This window comes from Pongo abelii, chromosome 5, assembly GCF_028885655.2.
Source record: "Pongo abelii isolate AG06213 chromosome 5, NHGRI_mPonAbe1-v2.0_pri, whole genome shotgun sequence".
In the NCBI taxonomy this organism is placed as follows: Eukaryota; Metazoa; Chordata; class Mammalia; order Primates; family Hominidae; genus Pongo; species Pongo abelii.
The window spans coordinates 119,508,124-119,534,238 of record NC_071990.2 but is presented as its reverse complement, the minus strand read 5'-3'; the positions used below and the strand labels follow the sequence as shown (position 1 = coordinate 119,534,238).

Here is a 26,115-nt window from a genome sequence, read left to right as displayed (position 1 = left end):
TAGGGAAATACAAGAGGGAGGCCACATTACCTGAGGTCAGAAGTTAGGGAAGCCCAGCAGGGGTAGAATCACAGAGGAGACTCAGCCACATCTAGAGGAGATCTGACCCCAAACAGAGGGACACAGAGAGAAACAATGGTTTCTTTCTTTCTCCTACCTCCAATCTCCCTTTACTGCCTCCCATTGGCCAAAACTGACTGGAATCCAGTTGACAAGGAAGACTGGGATGTGGATTTGCATAAGCAGAGCAGAGGAAAGGGTAAAAGATGGATCTGTGAGTAAACAGGCAATAGACCAGCTTATAGAGGTTAAGTAACTTTCCCTTAGGTCACATAGGCAGCCTGACTTTAAATTCTGAGTACATAACACTCATCTATATTGTTTAATTATTATAAAGAGAAATAAGGCTTTGACGGAACATCCTATTTGACTCTAGTCAATACCTCAGTTAATATTTTATATATATATATATAGAGAGAGAGAGTGAGAGTTACTCTCTCTCTATATATATATTATATGTCTGTATAGGCTACATATATTTGATCTCATCTTTTTCTTTGGGATTCCAGTGGTGTTCTTTCTCTTTCTTTTGAATATACCAGAGTTTTAAAATATTATTTGTAATTCTTAAAAACAATAGCTAGGTTAGATGACTTCTCAGAACATATGCATTAGGTTAAGTGTATAAAGGGCACTGGGCTGGCTTTGCTCAGATACGTAATGCTCGTCAAGTCACCTCAACTCCCCAGGCCTCAGGTTCAACATGGGTAAAAAGAAAAGTGTATTTTTTTTTTTTTTTTGAGACAGAGTCTTGCTCTGTTGTCCAGGCTGGAGTGCAGTTGCATGATCCTGACTCACTACAACCTCTGCCTCCTGGGTTCAAGCGATCCTCAGCCTCCTGAGTAGCTGGGACTACAGGCATGCACCACCACACCCAGGTAATTTTTGTATTTTTAGTAGAGACAGGGTTTCACCATGTTGGCCAGGCTGGTCTTGAACCCCTGGCTTCAAGTGATCCACCCGCCTCAGCCTCCCAAAGTGCTGGGATTACAGGTGTGAGCCACTGAACCTGGCCAGGAAAGGTGTATTTTTAATTATCCTTTAGGTCTTTTCCTGCTCTGTAGTCCCATTATACCATATTCAGGGAGAGGCCAAATCTTTTGTTTTGGCCTCCAGGAAAAATACTAAAACCAAAACCAAGACAAGCATCAACCACAACATCAAAAGTGAAGAAGGCCCCTGCATACCACAAGCCTGTGCTCACTGACCCAGCACACTTTTTCTTTTCTCTGACGTTTGACTTTCACATCGATTGCACTTGTTCACACATCCTTTAGCACAGTATGACCCACAGTATGACAGTATGACCCATGGGATAAAGGGAATGTTTAAGTTGTTTATTAGACTTATGAATGTGACTCTAACATTCCTGCTCCCCAGGATGGTATTTTTAGCTGTATTAGGTCACACATTTTACTTGAGTTTACTGATTAGATAATCACAACCAGTCTTTCTGTTCAGTACTGTAAAACAATGGAATAAAAACAAACAACAATAACTATTATCTTCTTGCTTCTAATTGCTCTGTATTTTGCAATTGGCCAGTGTTGTAGGAAAATAACAAAATCTGTTTTTAAAAGTGCTTCGAGTTAAGAAAATAGAAAACATGTATCCCAAAGGAAAAAATAGAAAACATATTTATTAACCCCAAGGAAAAAAAAAAACAACCATATTTCCACTTTGATAAAATGGCAACCACATGAGTTGTCCAAGAGATTATACGAGGTTAGATTACTAATGTGGAGAGTGGGCAGACAGAGAAATTCATTGACAGATGCTCAGAAATGAAGACTTATTGGATTCTGGTCTCCTAAACAGAAGAATGTGAGCTTTCCACCAGGACATAGTCATCAGAGCTTGGCCTCTCCGGTGACTTCTCAAGGAGTGTGGGGTGGGTTTGAGAGGGTGCTGACCTTCCCTTGATGTCTCCCTGCCTCTGTGGCCCATGAATTGCAGTGGCTGTTATGCCATCTCCCAGTTCCACAGAAAGAAAGTGCAATGCCAAGCTTAAAGTCTCCTGCCATTGTCTCCACTGCTTCCCTTTTGTCTGTATTTTGTGAGGTGAGAGAGGAAAGAATAGGACCATCTTTGTTGCTTGCCATTCATTCATTTGCTCACTTAGTAAACATTTATCCCCTGCATGCCATGTGTCTAGAACTGAGTTAACAACAGAACCTTGCCGTAGGTCAGGGCGAGATAATGAGGACCAAGGAGGCCCTGGTGTAAACACATCCCAAACGCAACCCTACAGATGCTTCAGAAAGAGGAAGATGAGTATTTGATTCCCCTTCGAGGCCATTTTTTGTTGATACATAATAATTGTACATATTTATGAGGTACATGTGATAGTTTGATACATGCATGCAATGTGTAATGATCAAGTCAGGGCATTTGGGATATCCATCACCTCAACCATTGATTAATTTTTGTGTGTGTGCTGGGAACATTCTAAATCTCTTCTAGCTATTTTGAAATACACAATAAATTATTGTTAACTATAGTCACCCTACTGTGCTATGGAGGCCATTTTGGCCTCATTTCCAATCAGAAATTAAATGGATGGCTCTGTAATGTGTTCCTTTTACACTGTCCTTCATCATCTTCAACTATAGGGGACTGACGTTTTAATGGCAATATGAGAGCTCAGAATAAAACTATCTTTTGATGACTCATTTAACTAACACTGAATTATAACAGAATCTCAGTGGATATGCACATGGCATCCACATAGTTGGAGAACAAATTCTTTTTGATCATTACTATTACCATCAATATAAAATTAATTTATACTCATGGACCACTGCATGTGAAGTGCTGTGGTTTTTTGTTTTCTGGTGTTGTGGGACACAAAGACAAATGCTTTCTGTAACCCGCAACTGGTTTCCTTTCCCTGTTGCCCTCCTCTTCTCTCTCCCCTTGCCCTGTTGATTTTCATTTAATTATATAATTCTGTAGCACAACTGGAGAGAAATTAAATGGCAGGACTCTGAGACACAGGGCTGGTCAGCCCTCGAAGTCACTAGAGAGAACCCCTAGGGAGAGTCAGGCACAATTCTGTGGCTCACAGTGTGCCTTCAGAGGGAATGATGTCTGCAGTAAGTTGGCCTCATATGCTTAGGGGATGGGGACAGGTAGGTAAAGTGACGCACGGGAGTTTATGTTTTTATTGTGTTTCCTTATGGACACAGAATTTGGCTAAAGTTGTATCAAAGGTCATATAAGGGGGAGATGGCTCAAGCAGCCAGCTTCAGTGTGGGGAAGAGTCTGTAGCCCCCTCCCTGCCACTTGCATTCACTCTGCACACATTTTCCATGCAATTCCATAAGCCATTTTCTGTGCTCACTGTGGAGACATCTTCTGAGGGTATTAAATGTCAGTCCCTTTTAGGGCTTGCTGAGATTGATCATTGCAGCATCTCCTAGGATCTTAAATCCTTGTCCTAAATTTCTTCGAGGAAAGCGGTTTTAGAAACAGGTGGAACCTGAGAAGTCCTGGATGACTATTAACTAGCTCAAAGCGTGTCTGGTATTTTCTAAATCCATTTGGAGATCAATTAACCATTTCTTTTGTGCAAACTGCTCCCTTCTGAAAGGTTTTTATGGGCTCAGAATGCCCATTACATTCTTTCCTTTCATGGTTTTTTGTTAAGTTCAGTTTTTTTCCCTTTACTAAAGTAGCCCTTTTTAATGGTCACATCAGTTTAGTGTTTCTTGGCTAAGGCAAATTGCTGTCACTTATGTGCTACCACTGCCTCAGGCCAGTTTTTTTTTTCTGTTGGTGTTTAACCTAATAACACACTTCTGTGTCTCTCCTAATGGCATCTTGGCGATGATAATGGGCAGAAGCTCAATTAGGAAACACTATGAATAATACAATTTAGTCTCTCAGAATGTGCAGGATTTCCTGAAACGACAAAGGGATTTCATTTTCCCTTGTTCCCTACCATTCTAAATCCCTTCCTTGTTTATGCTCCACCCGACCCACATCATTCTTCAAATACATTTCTCAGGTTATAAAAAGAGCATCGTACGTGAGCCAACTCCTTACCTATTTGCCAATCCCAGGGCACCTTTAACAGTTCCTTATGCTCCATTATAGCTCTGCAAATTCAAAGAAAATGAACCTGATGAGCAAGATTAGAATGCACTCTACTTTCTTTCTTCCCCCCCCCCCCCCCACTTATCAGATGTATACAAATAATGAAGCAACCAGATGAATTTCAGAAAGAATTTTGGGTCATGCAGAAGCAAGTCTAATTAGGCAGACTGCGGTTTATCCCTGAAGAACCCGGTCGACCCAGTTGGTGTGTGAGGGTGTGCCATGGGGCCCTGGGGCGCTCAACCCTTCCTGCCCTTCTCACCCAAACAGTCTGCCTGCAGCCTTTGTTTCTGCTTGACAGATGCTTTCTGAAAAGCAAATGGTGAGGTTCAGAAAATGTCTGTGCTTGCAGGTTTAATCAATTTTCTGATTGAGCATTTTCTAGGGCAATGGTTCTCAAAGTTAAATGTACATGACAGCCATCTGGAGAGTGCGTTAAAATACACAGTTTCCTGGTCCCAACCCTAGAGATTCTGATTCAGAGATCCGGTGAGATCCATGGATGTGCATTTCTGGCAAGTTCTCATGTGATGTCAGTGCTGCTGGTCAGAGGACCATATTTTGAGAACCACTGATCTAGAAGAGAATGGGGAGGTGGTGTTGGCATCGCTCCACCAGCATTACTTTGATTCCAGTGAGTCCTCAATATATCCCACTTGCCAAGGACACCCTAGTGCCACTTCCATTATTTTGGTGGCATTGTCCCCCAAAGGGAACACTCAACTCTAATAGACTGTAACTGAAGCAAATGAGCACTAGATCTCTGAACATATTTTTTTGGACTCAAGAATAATAACCCACAAAAGAAGCCATCTATCTACAAAATGTTGGCTATGAATAGTTGAACTAGGTAATTCCTTTTCCTCTCACAAAGCTGAAGCACCAAATTTAGGAGCTTTAAAATGCCATCACTTTCAAAATGGACCCCAAATAAATCCTTCTCAGACTGTGCCTTGTTTGCTGTGAAGTTTTTCACCAGTATCTCAAGACACCAAAATTTGGAGGATTGTTGAAAACAGCCTATTTGTAAAACCTGTTTAAGGTGACGCCAAAATATCTTCCATAAATAATTTCAGAACCCATGCAATTAGAAAGTGCTTGCTTTGTAGAAAGAGATTGGTGAAATCAGCATTACCTGTTTGTAGAAAGGGATACAGTAAAATTTGACTGGAGGTTATACTATCATTCTTTATGTCTTTCATGAAGCTAAAATATTGGTCTTTACTGGTGGAGAATTGCTTTGATTGAAACTTGTTCTCATAACAAATTCTGAGGCAATAGTCAGTGATGACTTATATGTTCCAGTTGTAGAATTATTGCAAAACTGGTGCTTTTGACTTTGTAATGCTTAGAGAATGTCTGTATTATATCTTCACCTTTTTAAGGAAAATAGAAATGCTAAATTCTAAGAGATAAATTTGAAATATGGTCCACTCTTGCAAATCCACGGGCAGCAAAATCACATTTATAAAAGGGTAATTTTAAACTATAAGTTTTCTATTGGTGGTTGTCACTAGTAGACAGAATGTTCCTTTTTGGAAATGCATTGAATTGGGGCATTTATGCTTAGTTTTTCTACTTCTCTAAGTAATAACCCACTCATGGGTTTCAGATAATCAATCCTAATGCTTCTAATGCTTTCTTGCAAATTATCTACAATGTTTTATAAAACATTAAGTGTTTTGTAAAAATTTATATTAAACTCGTTTAATTTGGAGGTAATTTATTAATAAAGATATTGAGTTGGCAGATTTCATGAGTCCTTTGTACAGGAAGCTGGTGTCTGGATTCCAGCCTTGATTTTTACAACCCAAGAACAAAAATTGTAAGAATAAGTTTTGACAGTCCCTCTACTATTTATATTTCTTGTTATTTTTACTCACAATTGAATTCCACTGAAAAATGCTCCAAAGAGACCAATCATTCCCAGGAATTCCACTCGGCTCAGAGTTCGGATGATGTATTCTTCCCAGACGTTAGAAATACCATAGAGTGTGGCTCCTCCTAAGACCAGAAGGTCCCCTACCAGCTTATTTTCCCCTAGGAACCAACCAAACAAACAAACAGAGGGAGCATCATTAAAACTTTCTTAACAAGAATGTGGCATCAGCAAATTAAGCTTCCCTTGCCTATTCTATTTTGACATTTTTATAGAAGTCATGCAATTTCCAACTGAGATTTAGTAAAGTTTATCTGTGTTCTAGACATGTTCTGATATAAAAAGATTGCCTATGTTGACACAATTAGAAGTCTTCTCTAAGAAAGAGATCAATCTCTTCCAGATCACACCCTCTCTACAAAGCCCACTATCTTCTGTCCAGGTATCAGATTTTCACTTACCAGATTTATACAAATATGAAGTGGCACGATCTCGGCTCACTGCAACCTTCACCTCCCAGGTTCTAAGGGATTCTCCTGCCTCAGACTCCAGAGTAGCTGAGATTATAGGCACTTGCCACCACACCTGGCTAATGTCTATGAATATATGCTAATACATGCACAAGTTATATTGGTTTCAGGACATTTCCCAGCAGTTTAGTGAACATGGTATAGAACAAACAGAAGCAGTATGCATTTCCACCCTCTGCTATTCTGGGAGGGAAGCTATAACAGAAGCCGTCAAGACTGCACTTTGATCATGGGCAAAATGTGTAACTGTTAGAAAATGAGAGTGAAAAGATTTATGGGTTGAAATTTTCAACTCCCCTGAAGTAAGTAACATAAGAGTGTAAATATATGTAATTCACTATCACATTAATATTTCTTCATTAAAAATTCTTTTTGTTTTAAACTCAATTTTGGGCTGGGCATGGTGGCACACGCCTGTAATCCTAGCATTTTGGGAGGCCGAGGCGGGTGGATCACCTGACATCAGGAGTTTGAGATCAGCCTGGCCAATATGGCAAAACCTTGTCTCTACTAAAACTACAAAAATTAGCCGGATGTGGTGGTGGGTGCCTGTAATCCCAGCTACTTGGGAGGCTGAGGCAGGAGAATCCCTCAGAACCCGGGCGGTAGAGGTTGCAGTGAGCCGAGATCGTGCCAATTCACTCCAGCCTGGGGGAAGAGTGAAATTCTGTCTCAAATAAATAAATAAATAAAATAAACTCAATTTTGGTTGATTTAAAACAAAATAAATGCTTTATCCAGGTATTTCCTAGAATTGGGCAAACTTCCCACTCCAGGAAGTATGGAGCCAGGCAAGGAGGAGAGGAGAAATAAGCAGCTAGAATGACCTCACTGGTGGGCTCTGTACCCAAGTGGTCTCTGGCTCCATCCTGCATAAGTCAGCAGTGCAGGAGCTCAGCTGACCTGCAGCTCTGGGGCAGTGGAAGTTGAGGATGGAAAGGGTGCTTACTCCAGCGTGATTCTAAGGAAAGGACTCACGATAGCTTAGTCCTGGATTCCCTGATGAGCCTGGGTTCTCACTGTTCAGTGGGGAGCACTGAGTGTTCTTTAGGTAGTGGCTTCACATCAAAGAATCTGGGCAGGGCTTGTGGAAAGACTTTGGCATGTGGTCCCCTTGGAAGATTCTATCTCTAAATGGTGCCACTTTTTCTAAGGCAACTTCCTTTTCCTGTCAAGGACTGGAGAGAGAGGGGAAGAGATCCTGAAAGCAGCATTGTGCTGGAGTCATCCTCAAGGGAATGGAGCTGAGAATGGGATTTTATGAGAGCTGGAAGTTCTCTTTGGGTTCATGGGGAGTTAGGCATCACTGCCCAGGAGATGAGCCGAGAATTTGATGAGGCCCTAATGAGAAACTAGACTTGGTGAGAGGTCCCTGGGCAGATCTTTTAGGAAAATTAAAGTTGCTGTGACAGAATATGAAATCTTTGGCAACCTGATTAATCTTTTTTATGTGTCAACTATAAAATAATGACAAACTTTTAATTTTAAGTAGTTCATCTGAAGAATGACCCATAAAATAGAATGTATCTATAACTAAAATTGTAAAATTATAATGAACATGATCCAGTCTCTTTTCACTCAGAAGACATTTAGAATCTTGTGATGACATGGGGTCATTATTATGAATATCAATTGTTGTACTAGTGAAGTGTGGAAGTGCTGCATAATATAATTCTTGGTTAATAAAATTAATTTTTTAGAATGAATTGAAGAAAGCTAAATCATAATGAAATATTTTAATAGAAATTAGGGAAGCATCAATCTACCTTTTAAAAGTCCTAAAAAGAGGACACACTGTTTCAGTGAATAGTCTCGCCAATATTTTTCAAATGCCACACTGTTATGGCCTTTTCTGTTAACTAGCCTTTGACTGTAGGAAATATACTCATCAGTACTTTGAGTTTTCACCAATTCAGTAATAATTATTGATCATCACAACACAATTTTGTGTAACCACAAGTTCACAAGTATTTTCTAAGTTATCACTAACAAAAAGATTAAATATTATTTATTATAGTTTGCTGATAATTATATTTGTCAGTTTTTAAGTCATTTGAAAGTAGGTACATATACATATAACATACATTAAAATTTAGTTAATTAAACATAATTAAATTAACCAGAACATAATTTTAGCCAATTATATTATATAATGAAGTGTTTGATATAATAAAAAGTGTAGGAACTAAGACTAATATTTTGTGCCTAAAATTTGTATCTAGTTAACTGGAAATTATAACATATTGCATTAATAACACATAAAATATTAACATAGTTTATGCACAGTTAATGCAGTAGATACCTGACATGGTGATAGCAATTTTTGCACAATGTTCATGGGAAAGTTATGCTAGAACATCTGTCATTTATGTATGTATAAAACCACAATACATGATAATGATTTATACATTTTGGGTAAATGGACATGTTTAAAATTATGAAATGTCTACCCAAACCGATAGTTCTCTCCCTCCTCTGAATTTCACAGCATTGGTATCTGTCTATGGCACCCACCATATTCCACTCCTTGTCTGTTACTTGTTAACTTGTGTATCTCATCTCCCCGCAGCCAACTGTTCTCTTACAAATCATGGTTGAAGGGCAGAGACTGTGGCTCACTCAGCTGTATATTCTGTGTGGTCTCCAGCATGAATCCTGGACCATTATACATTCTCAATAAAAGGCTACATGAATTGAGCTGACTGAACAGGTCTTAATACATTCTATGGTAAATGTTTTCAGTGAGAACAGCTTTCAATTTATTGGTTGGGTCTGATCACATCTTTATCACTTACTAGCTGTGTAATACTGGGCAAACTACAGAGTCTTTCTGAACTTCAGTTTCTTTATCTTAAAATTAGGTTACTGTGAGAATAAAATAAAATATGACATGTAAAATGCTTAGCATTGTATCTGACACTTAGTATGTGTTCACTAAATGGTAGTTTAAAAAAGAGAATAAATTATTTCCTGAAGCACCTGTCTCTTCGGTTTGGGCATTTCTCATTTTGGATTGCTCCTTGATTCTAATCAACCTAGTCATAATTGCTTTGCAAAAACTGGCTTTCCTTATTCGATTTTTGTTTAAGTACTAGAAACATCATGTTTGGAGACATGTTTGTGTATGCCTGGTGATGGGAGGAAAAAGGAAGGCTATTTGAAATCATGACTTACCACTAGGACAAGAAATAAATGGTGAGTTATACTATTCTAGAGTGTTGAAAGACTATTAGTGCAGTTCCTGAAAATGTTTCCATCCCATTGAATACAACTGCCTCTCAAATAGGGGGAACCAACTATCTTGTTTTCCTGGGACTCTGTTGGTTTTAGCACTAAAAGTTCCACATCTGTGGAACTTCTCCATTCTGGGCAACCTAGGGCAGTCACTTACACTAATTTACTATGATAAAACGTCTTTACATTTGTTGTAGAAGTCACAATTATGGAAAAATAAGGACTAAGTGTTATAGCAAAAAGAATAATGGCTAAATTTCATATCTGGGCCATGTAATTTGGTGATGGTGTGCCCTTAAACATATTGCTTATCTTCTCTGAGGCTTGATTTCTTCAGCTGCAAGAATGGCAATAAAAATTCTTTGCATAGTTAAGAGGATTAAATGAAATAATATATAATAAAGTACCTGACACCTGTGGGCACTCAATAAAAAACGTCATTTTTACTTGATTGTGTTTGATTACCTGGCTCCTTGAAAATATTTTCTTTTCCTTGAAATAAATATAAAATTAAGTGTAATAAAAAATTATTGTTGGCATCTAACATCTTTGATAAATGAACTAAAAGATGCAATAAATGTATTGTGTTAGAAAAGGATATTTTGAAGGGCAAGAAGGATATTTCATAACAAGGAGCTATTTTGATTAGGTTTTATCTTAATCTTATTACCTTCTAACCTTGCCTTTTATATCCATTAAGTTTTCCCAGGCAAGTAGAGAAGTCCTGGTGCTGAATCTTTTCAACTTTACTAAGCCATTTTTACACACTCCAACACATCTATAATAGTTATAATATTCTCAGAAGCCACTTCTATTGCCTGTTGCCCTGCGCATCAGTAAATGCAGAGATGGTCTTTCGGAGGAGGCCTATACTGCTGACATGGAGCCAAGGTGACAAAGAGAATACACATATTAAGCCCACTGATTTTTTACCAGTAAGCCTGGAAAAGACATTTCCTTCAAGTGAGCTCAAAGGCGTGGAAGTGTCCTATAGCGGGTGATCCGTTGTACACGTGACACACATAGAATGAGAACATAAGTGCTGTTTGCATCCTTCTCACCACATATACCACTCTATAGTCTCTCAGGCAGAGTCTTCCAGGCTGGGGACTAGGATGCTTTCTCTCCACCTCTGTCTAGAGTGGGAAAACTTGCTGGTCAAGTTTCATCAAAAGCCCTATTCCTGGCACATCATTCTGTGCCCTGAAACTTATGTTTTGTACATGAAGTACTTAATGCCATCTAAGAAGTTTCCTTCAGCCAGACTTAAATCAAAACAAAGAATTTCTGGATAGCCAATGAAGAAACATGCTGACGAAGTGGAATTAAAGCAATTGCTTTAATTATAACGAAGTCAAAGAAACTTTGAAAGGGCCGACATCAATGTGCTTGGAGACAGAATTGTCAAAATCCCAAACGAAGATGAAACATAGATTAAGCATTATAAAAAGGATGAAGTCAGACAGTCTCTTTTCCTGTGCAAAACTGTTAATACAGTGATGATAATTTTATTATTATTGTGATTTTCTTGAGATAGAGTCTTGCTCTGTTGCCCAGGCTAGAGTGCAGTGGTGCAATCATAGCCTCACTATAACGTTAAACTCCTGGGCTCAAGTGATCCTCCCACCTCAGCCTCCCAAGTGGCAGGACTATAGGTGCACACCACCATGCTGGCTAATTTTTTCTAGTGAGATGGGGTCTCACTATGTTGCCCAGGCTGATCTAGAACTCCTGGCCTCAAGTGACCCTCCTGCCTTGGCCTCTTGAGTCTCTGGGATTTCTGAATGTGCCTGGCCTGGTGATGACATCTTATATGGACTTGGATGCCTGACTTATGTTCTGGTGAGTACCTGCAGTATTTTAGAAAAGTTTTGTGACCCTGGCTGATTAATGCAATTGGACCAACTCTGCCATAGAGGTGAAAAAAAGGGAATATTTTTGATAATGATATGTAACAATTTTAGGATTCTATTGACCTCACAACCACTGGGTTTTTTTTTCTTTAAAAAAATATGTTCTCTGCGATGGCTTAAATTGCTGCCTACTTTAATATTTTTATAGAGGCAGAGCATGTCCAATCATAAATTTATAAAATGAGTCGTTGGATCCTATATCTGGGCTGGTCTTAAAACATCATTCTATGTACTTGGGCACCATTTCAATAGCACAGAAGGTGCTCCACAATGATAAAGCTTAATTCTGTTAACACTGATGCTTTGTATATCACAAAAGCAATGATGCTGTGGGCCTTAAGCAGATTCACATGGAGAAACCAAATTCCACTCCAGTATGTTTTAGCCACATCTACATTTTTTAAAAAAATGACACTTTGGAAAGACTCTCAAACAGACTTACTTTCTTTTTCTCAAGCAGTTCTGCTTCTTTTCTGACACTTCATTTAAAATCAAAACAACATTTTTTACAGGATTAATGAATACAATCTAGTGAAATCAATTCAAATTAGCTTAACATTCTAGGCTTAAATGTTCATCTTTATAGTTGACTATCGAATGCAAGATGATGGCCAAGATGAATGGCTGGGGTTCATGAAGATAGAGTTTTTATAACTAAGGGTACTTACTTCTCCTTAGCCTGTGTTTACACAGTGTGCAGAAAGCTGAGAAAGTGTAATGAAATTACAACTTTAGGCTGGCCGCAGTGGCTTATGCCTGTAATCTTGGCACTTTGGGAGGCCGAGGCTGGTGGAGCACTTGAGGTCAGGAGTTCAAGACTAGCCTGGCCAATGTGGTGAAACCCTGTTTCTACTAAAAATACAAAAATTAGCTGGGCGTGGTGGCAGGTGCCTGTAATCTCAGCTACTTGGGAGGCTGAGGCAGGGGAATCACTTGAACCCGGGAAGTGGAGGTTGCAGTGAGCTGAAATTACGCCACTGCACTCCAGCCTGGGCAACAGAGCGGGACTCTGTCTCAAAAAAAAAAAAAATATATATATATATATATATATATGACTTTAGAACAACTGGCCACATTGTATAAGACAAAAATATTATCTGATTGGTCCAAAAAGATTATTCATATCAACTTTACTACATGTATATAGCATAATATTGGCCCTTTCATATGACATCTATCAATATGTCATGGAACCAGCGTTTCATAGAAGAGAATCTGGGAAACACTGAGGTATTTATTTTCAGATTTCTATTGAAGTGGGGACTGATGGTGTTGTCTAAGTGGTGCGGATGTGTGAGGCTGAGGCTGTCTCTCTTTTGTTCTATGTTGTGTCTTCAGCTCCCAGCGACATGGGACAGAGAAACAGCCCTGCCCTGGAGGCCGGGGGCCTTGTGTTCCAGTCTCTGCTTTGTCAGTTCTGTGACTTTGGGCAACTCACTTGGTTTGGATGGATCTCGGTGTTCGCATATGTCAATTACAAAGGAATTGAACAAGGTCTTTTTCAGTTATAAAGTTCTATGGTACAACATACATGACATTGCTTCAGAGACTTAATGTGACCTTGTTTCATAAAGAGAAATGGTCCACTTTTGACTCTTTATCATCTAATTTCCTAGAAGAAAGGGCAATTCCAAGAAGTATAGAAAAGTGGGTACTTTCTATCCCATTTCTAATGTTAACAAAGAAGGTCATTTTTTTTTCTGTTCCAAAAACCCTTCTGTAGCAAAAATTTGGGTACATTTTAAAGAATTGCAATGCTTTAAAAAGGGTCTTCTGGAAACCACCCTGGCTCAGGGCTCCCCCAGCAGATTCACAGCAATTTGATGAGTGAATCATGCAGCTTTACCTTATGGGTTTATAAACTCTAATTGATACCAATAACCTCTCCTCACAAAACAAATTAAAAACCATGTGTGAGGAGACTGAACTTAACTCTCCCTCCTAAAATTATGGAGCACTCCTAACTAGTCCTCAAACTTTATTTACTCGTGGGCCTATAAACCAACCTTCACCCAGTAGTTTGAAAGCTCAGTCTTTCTCTGGCTTGACAGAGAAAGGTTTGGGGTTGGGGAAATGTATGGAAGGCCCTGTGGCTCAGGAGTGAATTAACTCATTACCACCAGCTCTACCAAGGACCAGGGCTTGGGCCAGGCAGCTGGTTCAGGAATGGATTGACCTCTAAAACATCTTCTTGGTAGGTCATGACTCTCCGTTTTAAACACTGTCTGCATGTTTCTGAATGGATGCAGAAAGGACATGAAAGCTGTATTTTGCAAACTCATTCACTCAAGAAACATGCATTAAGCACTTCCTGTGTGCTCTGTTTCAGGTGTGGGGAACAAACATGAACAGGACACAGATAGTGGGAAATCCAGGTTCCTAAGGTCCTTGTTTTCACCCAACTATGAACATTCCATTTCTTGCCTTGGCCTCACCCACAGAGGTAAGGAACCTGGTGAACATCCGAAGACTCACCTGCTCCCTGATGCCTTCCCACAAGCACATCTGCTCCCACCATGCAGCCCATTCCCAGGATGCAGACGACGATGCCGATGAAATGCACAGCCTTGTACCGGATCAGCAGGAAGAACCAGGACAGCAAAATCACGACTGGGATCACAAAACAGTCCAGGAGCTATTGGGAGGGATGAAGGTAAACAACAACAGGAGATTCAGGAGGAAGCATTCCATGTAATAGGGAAAAGTAATTTAGTTCTGCAGAAAGGGTTCTGTCTTTCCCCTGAACCTGAGATTTTGTGTAGACCCAGACTTGATGCAGTTAAAACAGACTCTGAAATAAATGGAAATTAGCTTTATTTATTTACTTAATTGTAAACATCCCCCAAACTTTAAGGGAAAGGGGAGAAGGCAAATTGATAAGATGGGCTGGTGGTGAAGAGTCTCCTGCCTCCAGGTGCCGGGGCAGCTCTGTCTCCTGTCTTCTTCAGGGCCAGGCCATGCTCCATGGGAACACCTTTGGTTTGGGGAGAGTACACCCGGCCTTTTTACATTCTCCCCCTATTTTACGAGTAGATCCGGGAATGGGAGGTGAGGGTGCAGAGGTCTTATAATGTTTTATAAATTATCAGAAATTAGACAAAAGTTGAATTTAATTTCTCCTGGACAGCTGTCTTCCTGCTACCAGTAAAAATTGATCTGTTCTTGTCATTTTGTTCTTAAAATAAAAAAGTGCTCTAAATATAAATACAAATATGAGTCTCAAAAGTAGAAATACTTAAAAGAACTATTAGAAAAAATTTTTTAAAGAAAGTTGAATAGAGTATAGCAAAAAAATTTGATTTCATTTTTTATATATTTTGTACAAATAGTGAGATTCCATCTGACATGTAAGTCCAAGGAGTTGATAGAGAATTTGCCCCAATTATGTAGAGAGATAATGTGGTGAAATGAGAAGACCCCTGTGCTAGGAGCCAGAAGACCTGAATTTGAGTACAGATCCTCATTTACAGCTGTGTGACCTTGGGCAAATCACAAGCTCAGGAGCCTCAAATTTCTGTTAGTAAAATGAAGATAACAACTTTCCCCAAAGATCAGTATGAACCTCAGAGATACTACATATGAAAGTAATTCTTAAATCACGAGGCCCTCATTGCTGGTCTATAACTCTGCTTTCAAACACACGCTGTGGGCTCCATGGAACTAATTCAGATTCTACCACACTGTGCTAAGACCTCTGGATGCACTATCCAAGACAGGGTCTCTCTTAGACAAAGTGATGTCACATAGAACTGCAAGTTCCTTGTACCACATGAGGAACTTATGATTTGTCCAACCGTCCAGTATATCTCCTTGCTGGAATTCTAAACAAGTGGCCTCTACCACCCAGCTGCCAGTACAGGGCAGTGATCCTCAATACTCCTTCACTTTCATTGCCTATATCCTATTGATTACCAAATTCTGCCAATTTAATCTTCCAAACATCTCTCAAATCTACTCATGCCACCCTCTCCCACTTCTCCCACCTAGACTGAGCTAACATCCTCTGCTACATGGAACAAGCCTCTCCTTCATGCCCCAGGGCCTTCACTTATGTACACCCCTGCTTCTGGAGTGCTCCACTGCTTGAACTTCCTCCTCCTTTATCCTTCAGGCCTGGCCTGCACTTAATAATTTGCCTCCTCAGGAAAGCCTCTTAGATTCCCAGGCTAGGTTGAGTCCTGTTTGATGCTTTTGTTGAACGCTGTATTTCTCCTCTGTAGTTCCAGTTGTAATAGTACTTAATTAGTACAGGATTATTGGCATCAGAACACTGCAGGGATTAAGAGGAGTATTCAATAAGAGTTATTGAACACATATATACAAAGATTTTTAATGACCAGAAACATCAAAATAGAGTCTCCAAGATTCACTGAAGGCTGAAAAAGGTTTGTGTATTTGCAAAGCATCCCTGAACATCAGAGTGGCTTCTTGGCACTACAAATAGCATTCTGAATCCCCTCTATCCCCAAAGCTTTTTGTGACCTGGACAGGTGCTCATGTTTTTCTGTGCACTGGTCTTCTCCTCTGCAAAATGAAACAAGCACTCAGAATAGTGAGCTATCCCTGAGGTTGCTGAGATGATAAGGTGAGGAAGGACCATGTGAAGGCTAAGTAGCACTGTGATGGCTGGGGGCTGAGCCCAAAGGTCACAGCACTCTCGGAGGGGCTATAGGAAGGAGGTGGTGGCAGGTAGGATTGTACTACAGCACACAGTTGCTCACTGCAGTTAATTAGCAATGTAAGTTAATGATGTGGTAACATGCTCTAAGGTAGGTTTTACAGCTAGCCTCAGATGCTATTTCAGTATATTAGGAAATTTCAGTTTGCCATTGAAAACTGTTCACTGGGCATAAAACAGTTGGTGTTTTGTGTTAAAAATTAAAAATGATTGAATCAAGTTGAAATATTTAGCTGCACACTACAGAATTAGGGTTTCATTATCTGGCTGGAAGCCCTCAGTCAGTGGAGCTGAAGGCCTCTATTCCTGAATTATTGAGGGCAAGTTAGGCCATCATCCAATCTTTGAGGAGAGCTGAAGTGAGCTTTTAGGTTCTCAGTGTCATTAGAAAACCCAAAGCACTTGATGAGTCCTGAGATCTATTCCCCTAATGGTTTGAGTTGGAAAATCCTTATTTGTAAGTGTCAGGTGGTCCTGTGGGTAAGTGCAAACTTTTAGAAAGAAGAGAAGGGAAAAGAAGAATATAATCATAATTTTTCTTAAAGAAGGATACAATCAAGCCAGTGTTTCTGGGGCATTTGAGGAGAGAAGCTTGGTGCTTATGATACAGTGGGGCCTCAGTAATTGGTGGCTGAATAAATCAATGAATTGTCAGACATACGGTATCACTGACTGTCAGAAGGGACATTAGAGATAATCAAGGTTGCTACTGGCATTTAGGGTGGGACAACTGATTTTGCAAGATTGTCTCATGCTCTCTGCAGGGCAGTTAGCATTGCTGCGCCTTGACCATTAAACATTCTACACATTTGCAAACGCCCCTGGAGGGCAGTATCTCCTCAGTTTAGAATCACCAAGACCCCTTTATTTAATAGTTGAGGCTTCCTAAGTCCCAAGAGGTGAAATGATGTGCTCAAGGTCACACAAATTGTTAGTATCAGCAGAAGTTATGTCATAATAATTTTTTGGACAATGTTTTAGTGAAGGTCAATGACAGGAATATTTAATTGCTACAGCTGAAGCTCTCACCATGGCATCTGTAACTGTTGAAGAGAAACTGTTTGGCAGCTGCTCTTAGTAAACAGGCTATTCTTTTTTAGTGATTTTTGCCTTCAGCTTTCCCCTCGTGGTCACATAACATAAAACATACTGACAAAATAATTTTTCAATAGTTTTCTCGTAGCTTAATTCCTTGGCTAAGTGGTTGTTAGAGTGGTAGAAAACAGAAGCATTATAACTGAAACTGTTAAAAAAGAAAACAAACAAACAAACAAAAACTCCTCTTCTGATTGCCATTAATCTTTTCAGTAGATTTAACTTTCTTTGCATACATCTCTGAATCTAAAAAGAAGTTATAAAATATCCATATGAAAAAATAAACAAATATTATTTTATAACCATCTTATGCTCTGAAAAATCTCCGAGGACATTAAAAATACTTTAATGGAAAAGTGAAGTGTTTATTACTCTTAGATTTACACAGATTCCTTTTCTCCCCCTAAGGATTTAAACGAATTTTATTCTCCTTATGCCTTGAATCCTCAGGCAACACATGCCAGAAGTGTCTACGATTCTGTTTTCTAATTTTATAGACACGGCCAGGCACAGTGGCTCACACCTGTAATCCCAGCACTTTGGGAGGCCGAGGCGGGAGGATCACTTGAGGTCAGGAGTTCGAGACCAGCCTGGCCAACATGGAGAAACCCTGTCTCTACTAAAAATACAAAAATTAGCTAGGCATGATGGCACATGCCTGTAATTCCAGCTACTTGGGAGGCCGAGGCAGAAGAATAGCTTGAACCTGAGAGGCAGAAGTTGCAATAAGCTGAGATTGTGCCACTGCACTCCATCCTGGGCAACAGAGTGAGATTCTGTCTCAAAACAAAACAAAACAAAATAAACAAAAAGATAGAGACATGGAGGCACACAGTACACAATGGCTGGAGAAAAGTCTCTGAAGTCATGGTGATAGCAACAGGATTACAATGTGAACCTTGTAGTTTTTTTTTAAATTCATTTTTTAAATAGAGATGTGGTCTCATTATATTGCCCAGGCTCGTCTCAATCTCCTGGGCTCAAGCAATCCTCCTGCCTCAGTCTCCCAAAGTGCTGGGATTACAGGCCTGAGCCACTGCGCCCAGCTTGAACCCTGCAGTTTTAAATAACATTTACAGTTGGTTGCGTTAAGTTTGCACTTACAGTTTGTAAAAACGATTATGTTATTTTTATGGTAGACAAAGTAAATCTTCACAACAGCCCTTTAAGGGAGTTATGACTGTATCTACTCTATAAATAAGGGAACTGATGGTCTAAGAGAAAAGCAAATTAGTATTAGAACTGGGGCTAAAACACTAGCATCTGGACTGCTAGATCGGAGTTCAAGTGCAGCTTTCAGAAGTTATTTAAATAAAAAAGGTTCATGTTGACATTACTTTTAAGACAACAGAAGACAGTCAACATTAAGTAGCAATCAAATTTTAAAAATATGTGTATGTACAGGAAGATTGAAGCGTCATTTAATTTCCCCTCTCTCTCCCTACCTCTTTTTCTTTTCCACTCCAGCTGATCTCTGACCATCTTATCACTGTGCCTTTCTCTATGGCCTTTAACCACATTTGGTTATGCCCTCTCCTGCACACACGCATCCCATCCCTTCCTTCCTGCCCAAATCCACTCGAGCTTCTCTCTGGACTTCTGTGGATGCTCCCTTCCTTTGCCAGCACTCTGCAGACCCCTTAACCTGGCTTTAGACACCCACACTTCTGAAAGTGTGCTCATCATGATGTGCGCAGCCCCCTCAAACATGGTCATGAAGCTGTCCCAGTAGCGGACAGTCTCATGAAGATGGAACATTTTCTGAGTGTCTGTGAGATCTGCCTTCAGGCTGCAAACCCTCTTTACAGCTGGTGTGTCTCCCTAATTGTATCCTGGTTTTACAGAATATTTTACAAGTCTTTGGTCCACAAGAGTTCACAACTCTATGTCTGGGATGCAGGGAGAGGCACAGGCTGTGGAGCAGTAACATGGGATGGGGATTAGGGGGCTGTCTCCCCTTAGCAACGCTACCAGGGGCTTTGGGCAACCGCTGGCACGCCACAGCCCCAGAGGGGTGGGATAGAGGGAGTTAGGAAAAGCAGAGAGAGGAAGTCCTCTGGGTCATCGGTGCTTCTGCCTCACCCCTGCCAAGTGGGCGGTCAGCCGCTACAGCCCTCGTCCCTTCAATAGCCAAGGGAACCTCACCCTCTTCTCTGTTTCCCTGGCTCTTTCCTGCAAAACCCCCTTGGAAGTCATGAGAGTTGAAGAATTAAAGGAGGGATAAAGCCAGCAAAAGTTTATTCTTCATTCAGCTGACATTTATTGAGCGTTTACCAAAGCCCAAAGCCCCAGCCCCTGTGTGCATTCACGTGGGCTCTAAATCCTGCTGACCTGCGTTCTGTTACTCTGACACTGTGCACTTTAATTTAAATTTTCTACAAAGAAAATGTGTTGACTATTATGCTTGTGTATGCATATGTATATGTGCATATTTGTATATAGTGTTGTTCTGAATAATTTTGAGCCAGCCCAAATCCAAGAAGAGGAGATAGTTGGCCATTTTGCAGTAAGCATATTTTTATGGCCTAAGTCTCATGAAATGGAATTCCTTCATCAGTCAGCACCAGGGAAGACCTCTGGCTGTTTCAGGAGAGAATCCAAGGCCAAGTATGATATTGACTGGATACCACGGTATCACTCCACAGGGGAGGCTGTTGGGCTTTGTGTGGTTATAAGACAGGCCATGGGGACAGAATTTATATTATTTTCTTTATTTAATCACTTTGCATCAATTTTGAGAGTCATGTAGTACAACTGCATTTATCACAACCATATAACTTTATAATAGTGATTGTGCAATGGAATTCTGTGTAGGTCAAAAATGTTGCATCGTCACCATCATTCAAGTGCCAGTTGGCCTCATCCAGTCAAGTGAACAGAGTAACTTCAGAGTTTTATAAATTCAGTTATAATCACAAAGACATTATAGAGACAGACACAAGTCAATTAAATACATTCACAGATAAAGGCGTAGACACACACAACAAATATTACAGGGATAAAATTCATATTTTGTAGAAGAAATAGATTAAATGAAATTAGCGGAATGGCAGTGAGGAAGTCATGAGAACTGCAGAATTAGAGGAAGAATAAAGCCAGGAAAACTTATTCTTTCATTCAGCTAACATTTACTGGGCATTTACCAAATCCCAGGTTTTGAGTGGAGACAGTGAAGGCATATACAGATGAACAAGATATCCTTTCTTTCTTCCCTCAGGAAATTCATAACACTATAAGGAAACATTACATTCATTTATTTAATAATTTTTTGTTGTGTGACTACTTTATATGGGCATAGCCAGGCTTTGTGATAAGGCAGATAAAACTGTCCCTGCACTCCAGGGACTCCCAGTTTAGGATAAAGACACCCAAAAGAAGTTGCCTTCTTTTTTTAAAAAAATTAAAAACCCTAAACCTGTAATATAGATACTTTATCATACCATTAGATTTAGCTTAACATTTTTGAGATATAATAAATACACTATAAATTTCACCCTTTTGAAGTATGCAATTAGTGGTTTCCAGTGTATTCATGAAGTTGCACAGCCATCACTACTATCTAATTTCAGAACCTTTTCACCATCCTCAAAAGAAACTCCATACCCACTAGCAGTTACTGTACATTCCTCTCTCCTCACAGCTCCTGGCAAACATGAATCTACTTTCTGTCTCTATGGATTTACCTATTCTGACTATTTCATATGAATGAAATCATACAATATGTGACCCTTTGTGACTGGTTTCTTTCATTTAGCATGATGTTTTCATGGTTCATCCATGTTGTTCATGTGTCACACCTCATTCCTTTTTACTGCTGAATAATATTGCACTGTATGGATATATCATGTTTTACTTACGCATTGCTCAGTTGATGAACATTTAGGTTGTTTCCACTCTTGGGTTATTATAAATAATACTGCAACGAACATTTTCAAGCAAGCTTTTATGAGGAACATGTGGGTTTCATTTCTTTGGGCAGATATTGAGAAGTGGCCCTGCCAGGTCATATAGTAACTCAGTGTTTAACACTTTGAGGAATTGCTAAACTCTTTTCCAGTGTCTATTCCATTTTGCAATCACGTCAGCAATGTACAAGGGTTCTAGTTTCTCTTTATCCTATCAACATTGGTTACTGTCTTTTTTAGATTTTCGCTATCCTGCTGGGTGTGGAGTGGTATCTCCTTATGATTTTGATTTGCATTTTTCTAGTGACGAATGACATTAAATCCCTTTTAGTATGCCTATTGGACATTTTTGTATCTTTTTTGAAAAACGTCTATTCAAATTATTTGCCCATTTTTAAATGAGGTATTTGTCAATATTTTTATAAAGTACTATTTTAATCATTTTTCTATTTTTGACGATTTTATTTGTTCCTGTTCTTCTGAATTATAAATGATGCTTCAAACAACACACTTAAATATGAGCTTCTGCCTATATCTCTGAATATTATCTTAGGATAAATTCCCAACCATGAAATGATAGGTCTAAAGAGTATACACTTTAAAAAACTCTTGATGCATACTGTCAAAATTTTCTCCAGAAAGTTAGTGGCTATTTACTTGTCCAATTTCAGAGTATGAATGCTCCAATCTTACTGTACTCCTATCAATTTGTACATTATCTTTTTATTGCCAATTTATATCAAACAAACTTTTATAATTGTTTTAAATTTGTTATGTGATTACTGATGCAGCAAAACTTTTTCTTTCTATTGAAGTACTAGTATTATTACTGATATATAAAATATCTTTATATATTATTAAGGCTATTAGACCTTTATCATATTTGTTAAAAATTTTTTATAGCTTTAAAAAAATTATGGGTTTAAATATTTATTTATAAGCTCATTTTAAAAAAAACTTCTTCTCTCTCCCCAAATCAGCAAAGTAGTCAGCTATGGTAAGTCATCTATGTGTTCTTTTATTTATTTATGATTCCTTTTTTAACATTTAAAATTTTAATTCATCTGGAATATTTTGTTGCATGAAATTAAGTTAATAGCTAATTCAGTTTCTTATTACAGTCAACTTTCTCACTGCATTTGTTGAATAATCGGTCCCTTTCTTGTTGCTCTGCAATATTTTCTCTATAGTATATTTTACATATATTAAGATCCATTTTAGGGCCATGTTATATACCATACTACCAACAGTATCATGTTGCTTTAATTGCTGTAGCTTTACCAATGCATTTTTAACGTCTTCTAAGGCAAATTGGTTTTCATTACTCATTGTTTTCAAAATTATCTTGGCTATTCTCATCTGTTTTTCCCTTCAGATGAAATTTACTGCCGTATTTTTTAGTCTTCAACATCCCTCCCCCTCTTAAAAAATCCCCAGGGATTTCAAAGAGCTTTTACTTCCGTTATCTCATTGTCAAATGTTAAATGAAAGCTTTGGGGGAAAATCTCTATCTTTCTCCAAACTTTTATGGAGTTTCAAATGAAATTTTGAATTTGGATATTTGTATTTACTGCTGGAAAATATCAGTTGGGTATAAATTACCCCTTTCAAAAAGAGCACAGTGATATTGATGTCAGATAAACAAGATAGAGGGTTTTCGTTAGAAAAATTAGATAGTCACATAGCACTTAAATGTTATACTTTAGCCTACTGTTAACTTTTCTGAGTTGATTATGCAAAGTTCCATCAAATAATCCAAAGTAATAACAAAATTCATTGTACTTTCAAAAGAATGAGTAGCTTTGCCCAGAAGTGCAGGAAAAGGCCAGTAGGTTACTTCTTTCCATAAAAGCAGGAAGTGCTTTCTTCTAAAAGATCAAATCTGTAACTTCAGTTTTACCTGTTCAAATAATTACCTTAACTCATGAAAAAAATAATCAGAGTGTAATAAAGTTAGTACATTATGGTATGTTATGTTTTCTGACTTATATGCTCTGCAACATGGATGAAAATGACAAGGAAATCTAGGTAACTAAGATTGGAAAACTGCTCTGCAAATTAAGAACAGTGATTTCAGGAAATCTCCATAGCATTCCCATTTTCTACTTACAAACCTAACAACTTGGCAATGCTTGTTCTTTATCTTCAACTTATGGCTTTTAACTACCTTCAGAAAAGCTGAGTATAGTACTATGTTTCCATTCTAATAAAATGTCTATTTAGAGGCTGTCTTTTTTGTCTAAAATACTACATGTTCTGTTTTCTTCTTTAATGTTGGATGCTGTGGTTCCAATTACTTAGTTTTCCTCTCTTCTTGGATTTAACTGGCAGAAAATAATAGCTTGATTCATTTGAAACTGCCATATTTGTAGGTCAAATTGGTTGTATTCTACATGGTTCACCTAAAAGACCCCAAGAACCAATGGAGATCAAACAGCTGTATTAATTTTAGACCTGGATTGGAGAAGGCAGTGTTGCCTCCCATCTCCCACTCCAATTTAACTTAGCCTAAACTTTCTTAGCCAGATATCCTGGGGGAAATGGTCTTCAGGTCTTGGACTCTGTATTTCAGGGGTCTTTCCAGCAAGGGACATAGAGCAGGCAGAAATGAAGCACTGTAGATTTTTTTTCCCTCAAAACTTTTAGTTTTCTTTTAAAGCATCACAACTCCACCAAGTGGTAAAGTCGCCTACTGGATATTAACTTTAGCTATTTCCTCTTTGGGGTGGAGCAAGTAAGGAATGGAAAGATGGAGAGAGAGAGAGAGAGAGACAGTTTTCTCCCATCATCTCAGCTTTTAGAAGGGAATGGAAGTCTTCCCTGACCTGGGTGGTATCATGGGAAGGACAGGAGTCCTTCTACATTCCCTCTATAGCATGCTGACTTTAGATGACATACATGTTCATGTAAAAATTTGTTTCTTGATTACACATCTACATATCATAGTATTAGGCATAAAAATTTCTGGATGGAGAAAATTAGAATCTATAAGAATAAAATGTTAACAATGGTTATCTTTGAATGGGATAACTGAATCTTCACAACTCCATGACCCAAATTCTCTGTGGTTTCCAAATTTCCTCTCTCGAGCATATACAGACAGTCCCTAACTTAGGATGGTTTGACTTACAGTATTTTCAACTTATGATGGGTTTATACGGATGTAACACCATCATAAGTCCAGGAGCATCTGTACTTCTTTCAAAATATATAAAACAACATATGTTATGTATGAGAGTGTAAAAATCTACAAGAATCAGGTCAGTGTTTTCAAGGGAAGCTGATGGTTTATTTTTAAAAGTTTATTTTTAAAAAACTTCTCCAATTCCAGCAGAGCATAATGAGGTGACCTCATCCCTCTTTCTAATGGTCTGTGCCCAAAAGAGACTCCCCTGCCAGCCTTCAGATCCTCATTAATGCTCCCCTCCGGCTATCACAGGCAAAGAGCTCTCCTCAAGTGGCCCAGCTGTCAGAGGCTAAACCTGAGGCAACTGGTAGGTGATTCCAGGAAAGAGAACATTTCCCCACTCTCCCTTCCTCTGCTTCTAATTGGCAATTCTCCCATATTTCTAAAAGTGACATATATAAATTCATCCAGTGAGTAAAACTGAAGTGTTAACAGGGAAGGATCTTTAAAAGGACAAACTTCAGTAACACACAAACACACACACACACACACACACACACACACACACACACACACACACACCCCCCAGAAGTCTTCTTTAAGCTGACAGTCCACCTGAAGAGAGTAGAAAATATTTTGTGGAACATACATTCACATACAATCAATAACCATTTTAATTTTGTGGCCTGGATTTGTCACCATCCCAGAGGCATTTGAAAATCTGACCAGGAGTGTAATTCCAGGGAGTAGTATATTTCATCTGGAATGAACTTTTTTAGTAGACAGCCACCACCTCTCTTACACTCTCTCCCTGAGATTTTTTTTTCCTTCTCAGAGCTATGTTATTCATAACCCTCTCCCCTCCCAAACCCTATACCTTAGAATTTACTGTTTAGGTTTTACTGTCTTAAAATATTCATGTTGGATGAAGCCATGTTTTCATCACATTGTCCAAGAGAGCTAAGCTAATCAAATGTGTCACTGTGCTGATTATATATAACAGCCCTTTTCCAGGAAATACCCTACTTTTTTGGATTTAGAAAAATATTTTTACCAAACTACTTTTCTTTTCCTACCAATAGGAATTTAAATGTGTAAATTGTATATGTCCCCTTGTGCCAGTCATCCGAACTTTCTAGTTGCTCAAGTTTATTCACTTTACTTTTGGCTTCAGCTCTCAAAGGAGAAAAGAAAGAAAGAAAAAAATGACACTGCCATGCACTGAAAATCTGGGACAAGTACCTAGAAATCTAGGTGACCGGAACATACAGATAATTAGACACAAGCTCTCTAGCTCAGTTGCAGGGAAATCTGCCTTCGGTGAGAGCAGAGCTGTCCCAGGGGGCAAGATCCTTCTTGCTGAGGATCATCGGGTATCATCAAAGCCTTTATCAGCTTTAAAAACAAGTTCTGATCATCAGCGAACCAGATTCTAAAAGTAAAAAGCAAGGAATTAACATTTACTGAGTGCCTACCATATGCCAGACTCCCTGATACATGTTCTTATTTTTCCCATTTTACAGATGAGGGAATGGAGTTCTAAAGATAGTAGGTAACTTTCTTGAAGTCACCTGGCAATGTCAGAGCCAGGATGTG

General features: G+C 38.9%; 1 protein-coding gene and 1 long non-coding RNA gene across 4 annotated transcripts in view; one reads left to right on the top strand and one right to left on the bottom strand.

The window, feature by feature from the left end:
• Nucleotides 1–14,304, top strand: part of LOC134761549 (uncharacterized) — a 42,874-nt gene extending 28,570 nt beyond the window's left edge. Inside the window, exon 2 of the long non-coding RNA XR_010140331.1 lies at nucleotides 14,044–14,304. This is a non-coding gene — a long non-coding RNA (uncharacterized LOC134761549). The remainder of the gene's footprint in view (nucleotides 1–14,043) is intronic.
• Nucleotides 1–26,115, bottom strand: part of SLC35F1 (solute carrier family 35 member F1) — a 415,003-nt gene that overhangs the window by 35,877 nt on the left and 353,011 nt on the right. For all 3 annotated transcript variants that reach the window (XM_054558780.2, XM_024249202.3, XM_063724968.1), the window contains exons 4-6: nucleotides 14,190–14,349; nucleotides 6,042–6,198; nucleotides 4,108–4,160 (exon numbers count right to left, since the gene is read on the bottom strand). In XM_054558780.2, the coding sequence (XP_054414755.1) occupies nucleotides 4,108–4,160; nucleotides 6,042–6,198; nucleotides 14,190–14,349 (370 nt within the window). The remainder of the gene's footprint in view (nucleotides 1–4,107; nucleotides 4,161–6,041; nucleotides 6,199–14,189; nucleotides 14,350–26,115) is intronic.